This window comes from Polypterus senegalus, chromosome 17 (genome assembly GCF_016835505.1).
Source record: "Polypterus senegalus isolate Bchr_013 chromosome 17, ASM1683550v1, whole genome shotgun sequence".
Lineage (NCBI taxonomy): Eukaryota > Metazoa > Chordata > Cladistia > Polypteriformes > Polypteridae > Polypterus > Polypterus senegalus.
The window spans coordinates 3994781-4013901 of record NC_053170.1 but is presented as its reverse complement, the minus strand read 5'-3'; the positions used below and the strand labels follow the sequence as shown (position 1 = coordinate 4013901).

At 37.7% G+C, this 19121-nt stretch overlaps 1 protein-coding gene across 1 annotated transcript in view; it reads left to right on the top strand.

The window, feature by feature from the left end:
• The window catches only part of scn4ab (sodium channel, voltage-gated, type IV, alpha, b), a 100354-nt gene that overhangs the window by 51341 nt on the left and 29892 nt on the right, over positions 1-19121 (top strand). The window contains exons 13-18 of the mRNA XM_039739452.1: positions 2988-3226; positions 6415-6588; positions 10213-10569; positions 17591-18028; positions 18121-18241; positions 18342-18496. Of these exons, the coding sequence (XP_039595386.1) occupies positions 2988-3226; positions 6415-6588; positions 10213-10569; positions 17591-18028; positions 18121-18241; positions 18342-18496 (1484 nt within the window). The remainder of the gene's footprint in view (positions 1-2987; positions 3227-6414; positions 6589-10212; positions 10570-17590; positions 18029-18120; positions 18242-18341; positions 18497-19121) is intronic.

The window sequence follows — 19121 nt, the reverse complement described above, 5'->3', positions numbered from 1 at the left end:
AATCCAAAATTCAGAAACAGAACCGAACAACATACGTATGCACAAGCTTGGTACCTCTGCACTGACTCTAATGCTTTCCCAAACTTATGTGGGTCTGGGGCTGTCCTACAACTTCAGCATAAGACAAAGAATAAGCAAATGGATGACTAACAATAATAATAGAAAGAGAAGTAATAAAATATGTTTCAAAATTATAATAAAGAAAGCCATAACATATTTAATGACAATATAAAATATAATATTAAAAAAATAACAAAGATCACATTTCCAAAAAATAAAACAAAATAATCTCACATTCCAAAGTGGGAGAATACACTTTAAAGAATACAAAACAAACTAAATATTAAACACTAAATCAAATCAAATCCAAAAAGTAATCCAGTAATTTACAAAACAATTTGGCAAAATCAAGTGAAAAATGTAAGAAAATGAATGAAAAGTCAAAACCAGAAAATGCCAATGGATAATGGTCAAAAGACCAACAAAACTAAAAACAAAGAATACGAGTGAAACACAATAGGGAGTGAAAGAGAACATCAAGACAGGCTAACTAGTCCTATAGCAGAGAGCTTTGTCCAATGAGGTAGTTTAAATAGAATTCTTCAGGTCACACTTGACAGCCCTTATTAAATGACAGTGGGTAAAAGCAAGTAAGGCAAAATAATAAAAACTACAAAAACATGAACAGTGAGCAAATAAGGAGTTCGGAGAAATTAGAAAGTTAACAAAAAACTAAAAAGTACAAAGAAAAAATACAACACCAGTAAAAAAAAAGTCATTATTTTGTATGTTTGGGTCTAGTTTTGATTTTTAAGATAATGCTCTGATATTATATTGTCAAATTAACATCTATTCTAAATAGTATTTGAGGATTATTTTTGCTTTGATCAAATAGGATTCAATTCAGTCTAGAATAAATATTTACAGTGAAAGTTGTAACTTTTTTTTGCTCTAAATCAAGGCTTTACTTTTCTGGAGTGTAATTTAAGAGTGTAAGTGCCCTCATTAATTTAAGGTGAGTGTCTTCATGTCTGGTCACATTTGTGGCCATTCTTTTTCTGAGGATTTTATTATAGGTCTATATTGTTCTGCAGAATTAAGTTTCAACTACGCCTGGGAAAGTTACCGTGTTAATTTTTGTGATTGAATGTGTCTTGTTTAACACCTTAAAAAATATTGCCGCATCCCAGGCTGGCAACGAGGCATATGCCTCAGGCAGTGCTTTGGTCAGGGCAGTATTTTCATGTAAGTCGACAGAGTTAAGTAAAATCACACATTAAAACTACAATACAAGATCAAAATTTGTAGTGAAGGCAAATAAAAAGCACCAAATTCAGTCAAAAATAATGAATATGGCTAAGGAGGAATATCCATCCATCCATTATCCAACCCGCTATATCCTAATACAGGGCCACAGGGGTTTGCTGGAGCCAATCCCAGTCAACACAGGGCTCAAGGCAGGAAACAAACCCCGGGTAGGGCGCCAGCCCACTGCAGTAAGGTGGAATATACATTAGTAATATGAGTTAGATTCTACTTTAATATCTAAGCCATAGACAGTTGCTCTAATAAAAATATCCTCTGGTTACCTTCTCCACTACATCTAGGTTTGTGAAGAAAGTTAAAAAATAACATGTGGTGATGCTTCAACTAAATGAATATGTCAGCTTTCACTAAGGAGACAGAGATCAGATGGTGTACCTAAAATAATATTAACCAACACAGCTTTGTACAGTATCTCATTGAGTTAATGTTTAGTAAATAGCATTATAAACAACCAAGGGATTTTGACCTGCTTTTATGTTATTTCCAATTTTATTTCTAGTTATAATTATGCTCTCTGTTAGATTTTGTTGCATGTATCAAAGTTTGAAATAATCCTGAATTGGAATTTTAGATTGCAGCTATTGAAGAAAAACAAATAGAATGTCTCTTTAATAGTGCATCACCTAATAAATTAAGATATGTGCCATTTCATTTTTAGAGTAATGGGAATTCAGTTAAATTCTGTCTGCCCTGTGAGAATGGGTGTGTTCACCGGTGACCTGTTTTTTTTCCCCCATAAAAACAAAAGGAGCACATGCAAACTACACACAAGTTTGACTGGGCCAGAATTTCAACTCTGGACAATAAGAGCAGTGAGGAAGTAGTGTTAACCACGGTGTCACCTTGCTGCCTATTATTATTATTATGGAAGCAAAATGCAGTAAGCACTGCTGCCTCAGGGTCTGAATTCTACTTTGGCCAATGTTTGTATGAAGTTTGCATGTTTTCCTTGTTTCACCAGGAACTAGTATTTAGTTTAAGATATGGATTACATGACTTACAGAAGGTTGCTTTAATATTTTACTTCATTACATTATTATTTTCAGACTAGTATTGCACTTTTAATATTTAGTTGCTATAACAGAATTAGGTTTGAGAAGGTCTTTTGGTCCACACCAACTCACTCAGGCTTAGGCTGATTGGTGCAGATCAGTTAGAGTTAAAAAAAAAAAAAAGATATTGCAAGAACAACAAAAATGCATAAAACACTCATAGGTGTAAAAGTGCCTGCGTATTTAGGACAATGAGTTGCACATAAGCCAGTGCTTGCATTCTCAATACCCACTGAATGATGGAATTGATTTATGTGAGGGATATCACTTGCAATTTGGGTAAGAAAGTGAGCAGCGTAGCAGGATGTGATGATGAGGAGGAAGCTCATTTATTAATAATATGTGATCAGCATCAAATCTCAACCTTGTAGTGCCCCCTTTACTATGGGTTCTAAGGCAATAGAGAGCACTTTAAGACAGGATGAGACACTAACCTTAAGATTCCACCTTTATGATGTGTGATTTATCCTGACATGGGTCAATTTACATGAGGACATCGCCAATCAGATAAATAACTTTATCACAGTCACTGATCAGGTACCTTGATTATCAGTCTGTTTCATGAAATGAATGTATTATGATTACAGAACTGCTTTTCATTTTGTGCAGAGCTGGAAGAGACGCAGCAGAAGTGTCCTCCTTGGTGGTATAAATTTGCGCACATGTTCCTGATCTGGGATTGCTGTACCCTGTGGATAAAATTTAAAGAAGCTGTGAAATTTGTGGTCATGGACCCTTTTGTGGACCTTGGCATCACCATATGCATTGTTCTGAATACCCTTTTTATGGCTATGGAGCATTACCCTATGACAGAGCAGTTTGAAAGTGTCTTGGCAACGGGAAACCTGGTAAGAGAATTTGGAAGTTTGGTGTCTTTGAATACTGCCACATGGGCGTTTTCAATTAATTTCACTGATGGAGAGTTTCTAGGCCAGTAACTGCTCTCTGACCTAGTGGCTAAGCAGTGTAAGCACCAAGTTAGGAATGTGCGTACAGTATAGACTTACTTCACTACTTGCGTTTGGAATTTATTTTCTTTTGTGTACTTGACTATTTGCTGGAAAACTAGCCTAGATACTAGGTAACTTACCATGTGATTTTTCGTTACACTTATTTTCTTTTTTTTCTTTTGATTTTAATTAAAAGCAAATAAGAATTCATACAGTCAAATCAAACTTAACAAAACCAACCAAAAGAAAGAGAGGAAGGAGAGCCAGCCAATAAAGAAAATCTTTGAAAGTAGCAAGGAAGGAACCGTATCCTTTTCCCCCCGATATAGAAGCTTATTCTAAAATGCTATTGATTAGATCCTGCCATATTTTTAAATATTTGAACAGATCCTCTGAGTGAGAATTAGATTTTTTCCAATTTCAAATAGTATAGGACATCAGTTACCCACTGACTTAAAAGTGGTGGAGTGGAATTCTTCCAGTTGAGCAAGATAAGTCTTTGTGCTAGTAGTGAGGTAAATGCAATTATGATTTGTTTATCCTCCACTTTCAGCCCATCTGGGAGTCCACCAAACACAGCTTAATTTGTAGCATGCCTGAGGCTGGAGCTAGATTGCAGCGCTCAAAAGTTGAATCTTGCCCTGAAAACATTTTGGATAGGTTTAATCAAGATAAATGCTCATGATAGAATATTTTAAGTTGAATGAATGAATGCTTTGTGCACATGGAACTAGAGTGTATTTTGTGAATGGCTGCCTTCCACTCCTTATTTGAAATATTAATTGAAAGATCCTTTCCTCATTTTACCCTGGGATCTTTGAAAGGAAGGGACTTGAAAATATTTTTTTTTAAGTTGTAGAGTTGTGCATGACAAACTTTTTTCCACCCTCTCAAACATAAACAGTATTTAATGTTTGGAAAATGTCTGGGATTAAAACATTTAAAGCAGGGGTGCCCACACTTTTTCGGCTTGCGAGCTACTTTTAAAATGCCCAGGTCGAAATGATCTACCTGCATTAAAAATTATATATATATATATATATATATATATATTTATAATATTTTATACTCTGAGTTTACTTTATACATAAAATGTATGTTGTCATACCTTGCATAACTGAATAACCTTTATGGCACAATAATAATTCAATACATTTATGGTCACTACAGTATTTGGATTTAATAATCGTCATGTGGGAAAAGGCTGCCTCGCATAAATAAGTAGAGCCGAATAATGCAGTCAAGTAGCTTTTGAATTCAGCCGAGTGAAAAATGACGGCTGTCCGATTAACTGCGATTTTAGTTCCCTCTCCTTTCTCTTTCTCAGAACGCTTTTCAGAAGAACGTCAGTTTCGTAGTTTTTATGAACAGTTCGAAAGTGCCTTTCCACATTTTCCTTCTTTGGTATAGCAATGATAGATTGACAGATCAGACAAACGCACTTCGATTGTGACATTGAGAAAAAAATCCTCTTTCAATTCCACATCCAGCCCATACCCTCCCCAAACTTTTTTTTTAATTCCTTCTTTATCTATACTAATAAAAGGCAAAGCCCTGACTGACTGACTGACTCATCACTAATTCTCCAACTTCCCATGTAGGTAGAAGGCTGAAATTTGACAGCTCATTCCTTACAGCTTACTTACAAAAGTTGGGCAGGTTTCATTTTGAAATTCTAATGGTCATAACTGTAACCTATTTTTCTCCATATACTGTAATGGACTTCAGCTCTATGGCCGTGGGGGCGGAGTTGCGTGTGACATCATCACGCCTCCCACGTAATCACGTGAAATGACTGTGAACGCAGTACGTAGAAAACAAGGAAGAGCTCCAAAGAGCGCTGAAGAAAAACGCATACAAGCATATTCATGAGTGCAGCTACTGAAGAAACAAAGCACGGTGTAACCCGTAAGTTTAAATTAAGTTTATAGACACGCTTACGCTGCCGTTTGTCATGCCTTTGACGAATACTTTATTCGCGAGATACAAGTTTAATGAGAAGACACGAGGTATAAATGAGACTTTGGATTACTTTGTAACGGAGTTAAAATCGCTGAGGCGAGAAACTTTTAAGTGCCGGGTCTTAGCTAACATTAAATAAAGCCGTGGACATTGCAACATCACACGAGAGCAGCTCACGTGAACTGCCGCTGTATCGCATCGTAGTCACTAGATCTAAGCACAAAGCTGATACCATTTCGTGTTCAGTAACTGCGTCACATACAAGCCAAAGGCAGGATTTAGTTTCGGGGCGGAATTTATCAATTTATGTACATGCACAAATTTTTTCATTAATTTTATGCATAATTTCTTCCAATTCTTTAACTTTTATTCAGATCTCGGGGCGGTTTAGACCCAAACTCCCCCCCCTTACAGCTCTCCCTCCCCTTCAACAAGGTGTAGGTGGTACGCAACGCAACTCACTTAAACTCAGGTGGTACTTGACGTCCAAAAATTTGGAAACCCCTGGAATAAACTACTCTGTATTAGTCCAGAAGCCTCAGTTCATAGAAACAGCATTACAGTATTTCAGACTACTTCAAACTAGAATGTGGTACTCAACAAGGATGTCCCCTATCACCATTGATCTTTGCAGTTGCCATTGAGCCATTGGCTGTTTACTTTCAAAATGCAACAGAGATAAAGGGGATTTTAGAGAAGGACTTGAACAGAAAATATCACTATATGTAGATGATATGGTACTGTATATATCCAACCCACAACATTTTGTGCCAGCAGTCCTAAAAGCACTGGCAGATTTTCAAAAGATATCTGGACTCAAAATTAATTTGAATTAATTTGTGCTTTTTCCGGTGAACTCTCTAGTACACAGTATTAGATTTGACACCTTCCCTTTTATCTTAGCAGAGCAGTTTAAATATCTAGGGGTAAATATCACAAATTATTTTCAATCTTCTACAAACACAGACATACTATAATGTTAATTGCTAGCAATAAATAAGTTTAATAATTTTTGTTTTCAGATAATTTTTTTTTCCCTCTCACTCAAAGATACATGTTAACCCTGACCATAGCATTTAGTGCTTCAACTAACCTATAAAGTCTCGTACTTATGTCTCCAATAGGTGTTCACTGGCATCTTCGCTGCTGAGATGGTGTTCAAAATCATTGCTCTTGATCCATATTATTACTTTCAAACTGGATGGAACATCTTTGATAGCATTATTGTCACTCTCAGTCTGGTGGAACTGGGACTTGCCAATGTGGAAGGCCTGTCTGTCCTCCGATCCTTCCGTTTGGTAAGTCAGTTGTCATTAACATTTCTGCCTTTGGAGTTTTGTCTTATCAGTACAGTTTTATTGTGAATGTGTCCAAAACAGTGCTCTGTAGATTCCCAAGGTTCTTTTTTTATTGGTGGACAGGTTAATCCTTGAAATGCCTAATTAATGTTCCAGACCTTACTAACCCTGTTTTTACATGTACATCCCACAATATGTACCTTTGGAATCCTTAATAAGTGCAGGATAAACACTGTTGAGACCAATTTTTTCTCAGTTTTCTACCCTGAAAGGATTTAACCCTGAACTTCCTTAACAGTGACAAGCTGCTCAGATCGTTCCCATTTTTCCAACTCTGCAAGGGCTGAACCTCTGAATACCTTAGCGATGGCTGAGACCGATCTTGCTCTGCGTTCTCCCACTGCAAGGTCTGACTCGTTCCTAACAGGGACTGGCTACACTAAAAGTATTTACACTGAATACCCTATCAAAAGCCGGGAGCCTGCTAATGCCGAGATCACTTTCCATTGTCTGCTTCCAGTTTGCCACCTCAGAAAGAATTTAGCTTGAACGAACACCTCTTGTTATATTACTGAAGCCCTTAACACTTACATTTTGGGTTAGAATCCAATAGAACCTGGGTAGGTATCATAATCGCTCATCCTCCACAGCCTCCTACACCTGCTGATTGCTAGAGTCTGCAAACAAAAAGGAAGTTTCAGTGAGATAAGAACAAACTTTAATTATGTATATTTGCATAAAAACCAGGCATACACCCAAATCTTAGATAAAATAATGGTTAAAAACATATATCCTGAGCAATTCATATCAGAGCCACACAGCAAGCCGGGAATCAGGTGGCCAAATTGCTTTTGGATACTACTACATTTGTTTTCTTAGGCCAGACCTGATGTTTGTTGTTATCCTCTTGTGATATCTCTCTCTCTCCCTGTTCCAGTTGTGATGTCATGTCTCTTTATAATTCAGTGCCTTGGTGATGGATCATGCCAGATTTAGCAATAGTTGCAACTGCCATTATCAGTCATCTGATCATTTCCAATGATCTTGTTACCTGTGAATGAAGATAGTTTTAGCTAAATATGATAACATGTTGATTACAAAGTTCCAAGTACTGTTTAGTTTGTCTGAGCTTAACCAGTGTCCTTCTTTTTTATTTGAATATATCCCAATGTCCTCTTCTTCTTGAAAAAACATTTATTAATTGCACGAGTCACTATGAGGTGCTTGCTTTTCCAAACCTTCTGGCCAAAAGGGCACTTGCCTGTTAAACTCCTACATAAATACTTTAGTCTTATTTACACCGTTTTATTCACTTATAAACTGCATCGTGACTTAATAATCCTATAACAATCTTAATATCCACACAAATTAAATATCACGAGTCATGTAGTAAACTTTAAAATTACCTGTTTTTTCACCCTAATGCAAAGGCATCACCCATTCTGATTGTAGATGTGAGTAAAGGCCTTAATATTAAAAGTTTAATTTGCTGAAACTTGGGAGAGACACTGCTAGCTATAGTACCTTTTTTATTGTTGTAGGATCGTAGGTGACCGCGTTTTCTCTTTTAGACTCTTTTGTATTAACAGAATGACCTAAATCCCATACATTTACCACCATATCAGCGCTGACTGCAACTGCAGTTCATCACCTCCCTTTTTCTTTTATATCTGTAACCTCGGGCAATAACTAGAATAGCAAAACACCCTTGAGAGAAAGTTACATATTTATTCATGCACTACAGAGAATATGCTCAAAACAGCAGAGTACAATGACTGTTGGTAATATTATTATTATTATTATTTATGTTTATTAGTCTCTGGTCTTGCTTGGTCTGGCATGGTCCTTGATAAAGCACATTTTTAGTTGTGCATATGGTCCATGTCCTGTTTGGTATCATATGTCATATACTGCAATCAGTAAAAGTGATTTGGTAAATCAATACTTTTTGCATACACTGCAAAAATACAGGAAAATATATATTGCAAAATTGAGTTTAAGTAACAAATGTGTAAGGAATACCATTTTGAGGGATGAACATATAATGAATGGTTAAAAGGTAAAATATTGAATGTTTTATGTATTTCATTAAAAAAATCAAATAAATAATACAGATTTTAATATGTTAATCTATATGAATAATATGCATAAATTAAAATGCATTCTTTACATTCTTTATAAAAACTACAATATTAACAATAAAGAAAAAACTCTGTAGTACAGAATATATGCTATTTATTGCTTTATGCCACCAGAAGACCTTGGCCTGAGTTGAGTGGGTTTACTTGTTTTCCCCACATCTCTGTGAGTCTTATGGTGGCTTTTCCAATATTTCTCTTTTAGCTTAAGTGCTTGGATAAGCACTGCTCTCCCCCTCTCATAAATCTATAGTAGATACAGTACATGGTTTTAGAAAATAATGGATGCTAACGATATCCATCCATCCATCAATTATCCAACCTGCTGAATCCTAACACAGGGTCATGGGGGGTCTGCTGGAGTCAATCACAGCCAACACAGGGCGCAAGGCAGGAACAAACCCCAGCCCACTGCAGGGCACACACACACCAAGCACACACTAGGGACAATTTTGGATCGCCAATGCACCTAACCTGCATGCCTTTGGACTGTGTGAGGAAACGGAACACCCAAAGGAAACCCATGCAGACACAGGGAGAACATGCAAACTCCACGCAGGGAGGACCCAGGAAGTGAACCCAGGTCTCCTTACTGCTGCGCCACCGTGCCGTCCATGCTATTGATATATAACGATAAAGTTATATGTAAAATTTTTAAATTTTGCTACATATTGTTTTCTATGTATTGAAATGCAAATTTATCTGTGCATTTGTGGTCAGGTGCTGGAATGACTTCTGAGATGATCAATAGTTGGGGCGCCAACTGTGTCATCCCATTTAATAAGAAATGAAAACAAAAGAAACTGACGCCCGTCTTGGTATATTATGCCCAGGCTGGGGTTTAGCAAAATAAATAGAAGATTGTGAGTTATGTAATATAAGAAATAAATGAAGGTTTGCCTGCGCTTTGGGAGCTCCATCTTGCAGGCTGCCCATGCGCTAAGTGACATTCTCCTTTGGATGTCCCACTCTCTTAAAGGCGATGTACTGGAAGGGGCAAAGTTAAACGCACTTGTTGGGCGGCTTTGTGTTGCTGCAGAGGCGAAAGAAGAGAATACTGTTAACAATAGCGCTCTCTCCTGTCCCGGCAGGTTGTTACATACCTTAGATGAGCTCAGGAGGAGATCCTTAGAAGCACACGTATGACATTGTTAGGGTGAAATGTGTGCAACATTTAAAAGCTGAAATGCATTTATTTGAATTGCACTGGACTTTGTATCAAATAATGAGAGCAACATAACAGAAAAAAATTGAAGATTCTGATAGACAGAGAGACAGATAGAGCTTTATTTTGTCCCCAGGGAGCAATTTGGTTTTTTTAGAAGCTCTTTAAATAAATAAATTAATTAATTAAACAATAGTGAGAAATGCTGAGCTTTCCTGTAACGTTCTAAGTTTCTCCTTTATTCTTGCCTAAATCCTTATGGATTTTCTCCAGTAATTTCCTCATGTCACCTGCTGATGTGCTACTTTGCTTCTCTTACAGCTTCGTGTGTTTAAGTTGGCCAAATCTTGGCCCACACTGAACATGTTGATCAAGATCATTGGAAACTCAGTTGGAGCTCTCGGTAACCTGACATTGGTCTTGGCCATCATCGTTTTCATATTTGCGGTGGTGGGGATGCAGCTCTTTGGCAAATCTTACAAGGATTGTGTTTGTAAGATCAATGAAAGTTGTGAACTACCTCGCTGGCACATGAATGATTTTTTCCACTCTTTCTTGATTGTCTTTCGCATCCTATGTGGAGAATGGATTGAAACTATGTGGGACTGCATGGAAGTAGCTGGACAAACAATGTGTCTCATTGTCTTCATGATGGTCATGGTTATTGGAAACCTTGTGGTAAGGTCCTTTGCATTTTGAACACTTTAAGATGGCAAATATGATGTTGCATTTACCAAAGAAGCTGTTTGAAAAGGATGCAGTCGGTATCAACAAGATAACTAGAAAGGAACTGATGAGTAGTTACAACAATAAATAAAAAGGAATGTTCAGTAAAGAGAACTGTTACCTTTAAGAGTTCACAGTAGTAAGCTTAAAGTAGATGAGATAATACAAAGTTTAAAAAAATTATGATGGCAGATGGAATAATGTTTGAGAAAAAACGGTTGTCTGTCAGTATGTCTGACATTTAGTTTTACTCACTTGCAAAGTGAGAATAAAGATATTTTTATTGTTTTAAGCCTTTTAATATTGCATCCATATATATGATTCATATCCTTAACTAGAATGGAGACATTCTGGAATGCTCCTTGAATTAATCTGCTAAAGAGAGGTTAAGAGCATGCTCTGATATAGTGTGTTGCTGCACCCATCACACAATGAATCACCTAAGAATCAGGACCCTAGCACAACTGCAATGGGTGACACCTCAGCACCATACTTGTTCGAATGGAGTGGAACAGTGTGAGGTTTTTTACAGTGGCTGCAACCCCCTGGTTTTCCCTTCAGGTTGGAGGACCTGATTGCAGGGCTGGATGCAGGTTTCATACCCAGGAGGGAGAAATTGCAGGTTAGGTCAAGGGTCTAATGGAGTGTAATCATTTCTGGCATTTATGGGATTTGAACCAGCAACCTTCCAATTGCCGGCATAGATCCCTAGCCTGAGAGCCACCACTCCAATCTGCTGAAAGATGAGCATTAATTATGTGTATAATTACAGAATTATAGAGTCTTGGGCCAACTCAGGAGTTTGCTCCCAGCTATTTCTGTATTCCATCTGAGAAACGTGTAGTTTAGTTTAATGTGTTAATGTTAATGTGTAAGTCTGTGTGTGTTATTCTGTGGCTAATGCTAGTTAGGATGTCTAACTTAATATAACGCTAACAGACTATTACGAATTATGATTCTGGGAATTGTTTTGACTTGTATGATTTTGGGGTTAATTTAAGCAATTTAAGACTGATGGGTGATGATAATGACTAAGAAACTTGCATGTATGTTACCTTTAGGACTTGCTTTGTTCCCATTCATTAGTAAGTTACACAGCATAAAACTTGAAACAGGCATCAGAAGAACAATGGAATGTCCTGACAATAACTTTTCTTGGAACTTGTGTTAAACACTGTGCATTTTAAAAGCATCAGATCAGTTATTGGCCATTGAAAGGTGATTTACAAGTATTCCCAAAGACAGAGCTCTTTTTTTTTAACAGCATTGAAACTTAAGTTCCATCAACAGCTATGACACATGTAAGATCACATTTTTCAGCAGAAAATAAATTTAAGATTTAATTGTTTCTTGACAGAGGACTAATTAATAAACTTACACCAAATGGCCAAATGTTTGTGTACATCAGCCTGTCACACCTATATGAGCTTGTGGACATCCCATTCCAAAACCATGGGCTTTAATATGGAGTTACCCAACCCAACTGGCTATAACAACCTCCATTTTTCTGGGATAACTTTCCACAATATTTTGGAGTGTGTCTGTGGCAGTTTGTGCCCATTCAGTCAAAAAAGCATTTGTGAGGTCAGGTAATGGAAGTTGGAAGAGAAGATCTGGCTCTCAGCTGGTGGTCCAATTCATCCCAAGGGTCTTCAGAAAGTCTGAGATCAGGGCTCTGTGCAGATCATTCAGTTTCCCCCACACCTAACTTGTCAAACCATGTCTTTATGGACTTGGCGTTATTCAGAGGGGCATAGTTATGTTGGAACAGAAAAGGTCCATCACAAATTATTGCCACAAAATTGTCTAAAATGTTTTGTCCTGAGCCACGGATCCTAGCCCAAACCTGGAAAACCTTCGAACAACCATTATGTCTTTCATCAAACTTTAAAGTAGACACTATGCAGTCCAAAAGGGTTTGTCCTTCTGCCATCAGCCATACCCATTTTTGTCCAACAGACTGCCAGATAGTGAAGTGGGACTGAACACTCCAGAGAACACATTTCCACTGCTCCAGAGTCCAATGCAGCGTGCTTTACAGCATTTCAGCTGACACTTTGTATTGAGCAGAGTTAGGCTTGGCCATGAAAATGCATTTCATAAGCTCCTGATGCACATTTATTGTGCTGTGGTTGTAGAAGCAGTTTGAACCCTAATTCTGTTGCAAGTGTTGAAACAAAGAACAGCCCATGTTTACATGCAATGCACTTCAGCACTTGGTGACCCCACTCTGGAAGTTTGCGTAGTCCTCCACTTTATGGCTGAACTATTATTGCTCATCTGCTTCCTTCTACTTTACAACAGTAGCACCTATAGGTGATCAGAGCAGACCAGAAATTTTATGTTCTGACTTGTGGCAAAAGTGGCATCCTATGACAGTGCCATGTTTAAAGTCCCTGAGCTCCTCAGTACGACCCATTCTACTGCCAATGTTTGTCAATGGAGATTGCATGGCCATGTGCTTTGTTTGTGAACATTTTAACAGTACCTGCATCTGAAACATCTAAACTTGATAATTTGGAGGGGTGTCCACATACTTTTGATCATGTAGTGTATATGCTTAGTGACTGTAAAAAGAAAAAAAGCATAACACACGATATTCTTGTGCAGTGATCGTTCTATCTCGTATTTCTCACAACTTTGTGCATCTTATTTAGTGCAGTAAACTTAGACTATACAGTAATCATGGGCCCCAAAACATTCATGGGGTCCTGTGCCCATAACCTCCACAAATCACAAGGGATATCTGTAATATCATAAGATTGGGAGCTTGCAATTAACCAAAAATAAAGTTAAGGAATGATACACATGAAAGGAAATTGTAGTATTTTCCAAGTGTTTTTTTCCATGTGCTAACATGGCTTTATGAAAAGCAAAGAAGGCCAGACAACAGTGTTGTGCACATTCCCCTACAGGGAGTCAAACCAACTCATGAACATCCGGAGTAAATGAGCAAACTCTGCAGAGACAGTGAACCTTGGATGGTACATCTGTGAGGCAACAGTGCTGACCACTGTGCCACTGTAGCTAAAGAAATAATACTTTAAAACAAAATAACAAAAACCATGTGGGTATTGGTTTAATATTTAAAAACAAACACCTTGGATTTATACTGTTGTTTAAATAATAAAAAAAGAATACTTCCAGTTAGCAGCTGTAATGTAATCGTTTGAAGACAAACCTATACTAATAAAAGGCAAAGCCCTCACAGACTGACTGACTCACTCACTCATCACTAATTCTCCAACTTCCCGTGTAGGTAGAAGGCTGAAATTTGGCAGGCTTATTCCTTACAGCTTACTTACAAAAGTTCAGCAGGTTTCATTTCGAAATTCTACGCATAACAGTCGACAACGTCCGCCATGTTGAACTTTCTTATTTATCGCCCCATCTTCACGAAATTTGGTAGGCGGCTTCCCTGCGCTAACCGAAACCGATGTACATACTTATTTCGGTGGTATGATGCCACTGTCGGCCGCCATATTGAACTTTCCAAAGGTCTTCGTTACTTACGGGCCCATCTTCAAGAAATTTGGTACACGGGTTCCCAACGCTAACTGAATCCTACTTACATACATATATACGTCCATAGACGGCAGTTCGGTCGCCGTGTGAGGTGCCGTTGGGTCTCCCATCCCCACGCCTCCCACTTAGTTGGCTGCCTGCCTATATAAGGCCGTCCGTCGCTCCGGTCTCTTCATTCCCTTCCTTGCTTTACCACGGGATTCACATCTCCCTGCTGATAACTGCAGCCTTTTTATTTAATCCACAGCTTCTCCGCTGTTTTATTGTTTGTTTATTACACTTATGATTATTGTGTAGGTATTTTAGACTTAGTTTACATTTGTCAGGTACCCATTTCTTTTACCGTTCCAACAATACCCCCATTAACATGTCTATCGAGGTGATCACCATTGATCAACGAACTGTCACTTACCGAGTGGTTTCCATGCCCGGAGATGGCACCTGCCTTTTCCATTCTCTTTGTTACATATTGCACGGCCATATCAGGCTCAATCTTGATATCCGGAGGAACATTGTGTCTTATGTATTGAGTGACTGGGACAGGTTTATGGTGTGGACTGATGACGGTACAGGAGATAATTAGACTACACAGGAGCACTAGAAGAGTGAAATGCTTAAGCCCTTCACCTATGCTTCTGCATGTGAGTTGATGGCTGCCGCTGAATTGTTCGGTTGTCGCTTTCAAGTGTACCGAAATGGCCAAATATTTTACACCTTTGGAGAACCGCCAATGCCTCTTAAACATCTTAGATTGACAGGTGACGATTTGAGTAGTGGACACTTTGATGTTTATAAATGTTTAAACTCTCAAAATCTGGATGCGAAGTTATCGATGAAACCGGTTGTATGCTTACAACGCTTGACAGATGCCAACTGTCACTTCAACACAAGTCCTGCAAATACTAACGTAATTGCAACAAACCATGAAACTCAAACCAATTATGACAGCAGCAATCCAAGCTGTGAGAAAACAGTAAAAAGGAGGCGTGACAGACATCGTGGTACATTTTTCTGATGCAGCTATACGGGAACAACTTTGTGATGCTGCCACCAAATACTCGCAGAAAACTCCACAACTTAATAGAGATGCTGTCGCTAAATACTCGCAGGCAAATCCACAACTTAATAGAGATGCTGTCGCTAAATACTCGCAGGCAAATCCACAAGTTCATAGAGACGCGGTTGCTAAATATTTTCAGGCAAATCCACAAGTGAATACCGGGAATGCCTGTTAAACATCTTAGATTCACGAGTGGCGATTTGGGTAGTGAACACTTCGATGAATGAAACCTGTTATCTTTACAACGATTGACAATGAAGATGAGATGGTCAGGGATAGACTAGTCAAACACGGATTGTAACTTGAACACAACACATCCTCCAAATATGAACCTGATTGAAAGAAATAATGATAATCAAATCCTTGATGACAGCAACACTCATAACAGTCACAAAACAATTACATTGACAATCATGTTACTTTATTTTTAAAATGTTTCCTTTTCTTTTTCTTAACTTCTTTAACACACTACTTCTCCGCTGCCAAGCACGGGTATTTTGCTAGTTTTAAATATATAATGATCAGAAACTGAATGTTTTTGATGAAAGAAAATCAGTTTTGAGCAATACAATTAGGGGAGAAAAGGAAGGAAAAAATTTCTGTACTATGAAATAGTAAAAGCTAAGAAGAAATAAATGGAGCAAAGCTCACTAAATAAAATATACAGATATTCACTAACAGAAATATCCATTGTTTGGAGTAGTTTTGATGCCCGAAATTGTAATGATTATGACCTCTTCTGTAACCAAAAAGAGAACTCATAATCATAATTATGAACCTGATAATAGTGATAATACATTTATTGATGAGCACATTTCATATATTAAATATAGCCCAGTGCGCTTAAATAATAAATTGGGGGATACAATAATAAAAGAGGGGATGTGATGAAAGAATGCAGATGTGATTTATAGATAAAGATACAAATAGTTACCAAAGAAGCCAAACATAATAATATGAATGAAACAAAAAAAAAATACTGAAAACACAGAAGAAAATAAAAACAAGCAAACTAAGTAAATCAAGTCTTCTAAGGATCATCTGCTAGTGCCTGAGGTGAAACTTTGAAAGCTGTCTATTTGCATTGAATTGGATATATATATATATATATATATATATTCTATATTTATCAGGGAAGTCAAGTAATTCTTTACTATTAATGACTCAGACTGAATTTCCTGTTGGGTTATACTTAGAGAGAAGAGGAAATATCTCCTGCAATGTGGTAACAAAGTACAGCTGGAAATAGTGAGCCAAGAGTAACTGGCCCTTCTTCTCCCAGCACTTTTGGCTATTAGTAGTTCCGAAGACAAACACTAGCAGATAGGATGTGAACTATTTATTCAGGCTGATATATTTAAATTGTTCATCTAGCGCCAGCAAAAGCAACTCTGACCTTGGACAAGTGCTAATTCCCATCTCAAATGTGCCCTCTGGCACCGAAACTAACAGCTGTAAACACTCAAAACAGGAGACCAATTATACAGACAAGAATGTGTCAAACACAGAGGAGATTAACCTGTTGTCCGGTGTATATGCCATTTAAATCTTTTATCCTTTTCCTTTTTATGTTAGTCTCCCCAACTATTTACTTTTAAGTGTTCATGTAAGTCTTAATGAAAGAGCAAAAAGTCATCCTCAGCGCACCCTGTAAGGTTTGAAAACATCCATTTATTACACTTATTCTCAATCTTGTTTTTACCTGCTGCGACTCTTCTACACCCGTATTTTCTTTAAGTTTATTATTAAAAGACAAAGCAGTCCAAATACTGTGCTCTACTGTCAATCAATTCTGTACATTCTTCACGTGGCGTTCTCTGCATACTCCAATTTCTCCTCCTGAATTTCAGGGATGTGCATGTTGGGTTAATTGGCTTGGCATGAATAAGTGAGTATACTCTGATAGCTTAATGTATTGTCCAGGAGTGTCTTGGTGTGACAGAGCCTGGCTCCTTGAGTCCCTAAAACGGGATTAAGAAATTTCATAAAATGTATAGATAAATAATGAAGTTAAAAAGTAGGTATTTTTACTATAGGTGTGGTCACACTCAGTTATCAGTGGAGATTTGATCTTCTAGTGGGTCGTCTGTGGAAAGAGGATCTTTGGGGATAGGCAAGTCTTTCCTATACATTAGTGATTGTTTCTGAGAGACATTAACAGTCAAAGATTGCTACAACATGTTTCTCTGCTGTATAATAATGTTAATTTTAAGTTAGAATTTTTGCATGGTGTTAAAGGCATGTGTCGTGTACATTGAGCTCTGGGCCTGAAAGAGCTTAACTCGTGTAGATATATCATTATTTCACTTGGTGAATTAGGTTATGTCACAAAAGCTCAGTGTTTCATAGTGAGTCTGAAATGATGTATTGTGTTTGCTTTCTCGCCAGGTGCTTAACCTCTTTTTAGCCTTGCTGCTAAGCTCCTTTAGTGCGGACAATCTCTCCAGCAAAGATGACGATGGTGAAATGAATAACCTCCAGATCGCCATTGGCAGGATTACACGTGGCATTGATTTTGTCAAAGGAGGCATTTTGGGTCTGTTCCGAACAATTCTTGGGAAGAAGAAAGCACAAGCTGAAGAAGATGAAAGTGACAAAAAAGAACAGTTTGTTCTTAACCACATGGATTTACCAGAGGAAGCTAAGTCAGATCTTAAGATTGTGGATGGTGTCACAAAGAAAGAAGCTCACATGATGGATGATTTGGATCGCTCTGGATTTCTGACCAATGTAGATATGAGACTCACTGCTCCCATTGCACCTGGAGAGTCTGATTTTGAAAAAGATGACGATGAGATTAGTTTAGAAATTAAAGAACCCAAAAGAGTAAGAATTCTGACAATATTCTTGAAAGTACTTCTGTTGTGACAATATATGTTAAACCTTACCAAGGTCTAATTTAAAGTGATCTTTGACAGCACACAATAATTGATGGGAGCTCCTACAGCACTGCTGATTACAAGCCACCAGAGATTGAGGAGGAGATGGCATTGGAAGAAGCAGCAGACAGTGAAGAACCACAGCCTTGCTTCACAGAAGGTATAGTTTCCATGGGTCACAGTCAAGTTTCTATATTTATTTCTTAAAAAAAATAGAATTACACCAAAAAAGTTGTTTTTCATGTGTGTTTGACATACAGGCTGTATCCGGCGATGTCCCTGTCTCACAGTTGATATTACGCAAGGCAAAGGAAAACAGTGGTGGAATTTGAGGAAAGCATGCTTTTGCATTGTGGAGCACAACTGGTTTGAGACGTTTATCATCTTCATGATTTTGCTGAGTAGTGGTGCCCTGGTAAGCCCTTGTTGTTCTTACAGATTAGCAAGATAAACTCGACATCATTCAGTCTTTAAATGTATGAGAGGACTGAGGACCTTGCACAAGAGTTTACAATGGATAACAGATAATATATTTAAAATGTGTGTTATGCTGTTTTAAGAAATCTACAAATGCAAGACTTCGTATTGGATAAAAAGTGAATACATCTTCAGAGAAAAACCTTGGAGCTAAGTTAAATAATACAAGTGCAGTAATCATTAATCAACCCCTGATTGATGATCATGCTAAATCAGGGTTGTCCAACTCTGGTCCTGTTGGGCTGCAGTGGCTGCAGGTTTTCATTCCAACCCTTTTCCTAATCGGCATGCAGCTTTCACTGTTAGTTAACTCCTTTTCACTTCATTTTAATAGCCCTGTTTTTAAGGTTTCAGTCCTCTGAATTGATTTGTTTCTTCATTATCATGAGATGTGAAATGAGCCAACAAATGACCAGCTAAAATGGAACGTCAATCTCCAGCCAATTTCACTCCAACCAGTTTCTTAATGAGAAGCAAATTCTTCACTGTTTATTAAAGCTGTTATTGAATATCAGGACTTGTTGCTGCTCTCATTCTGCCACAGCTGGTTTTTTTTTTTTTCT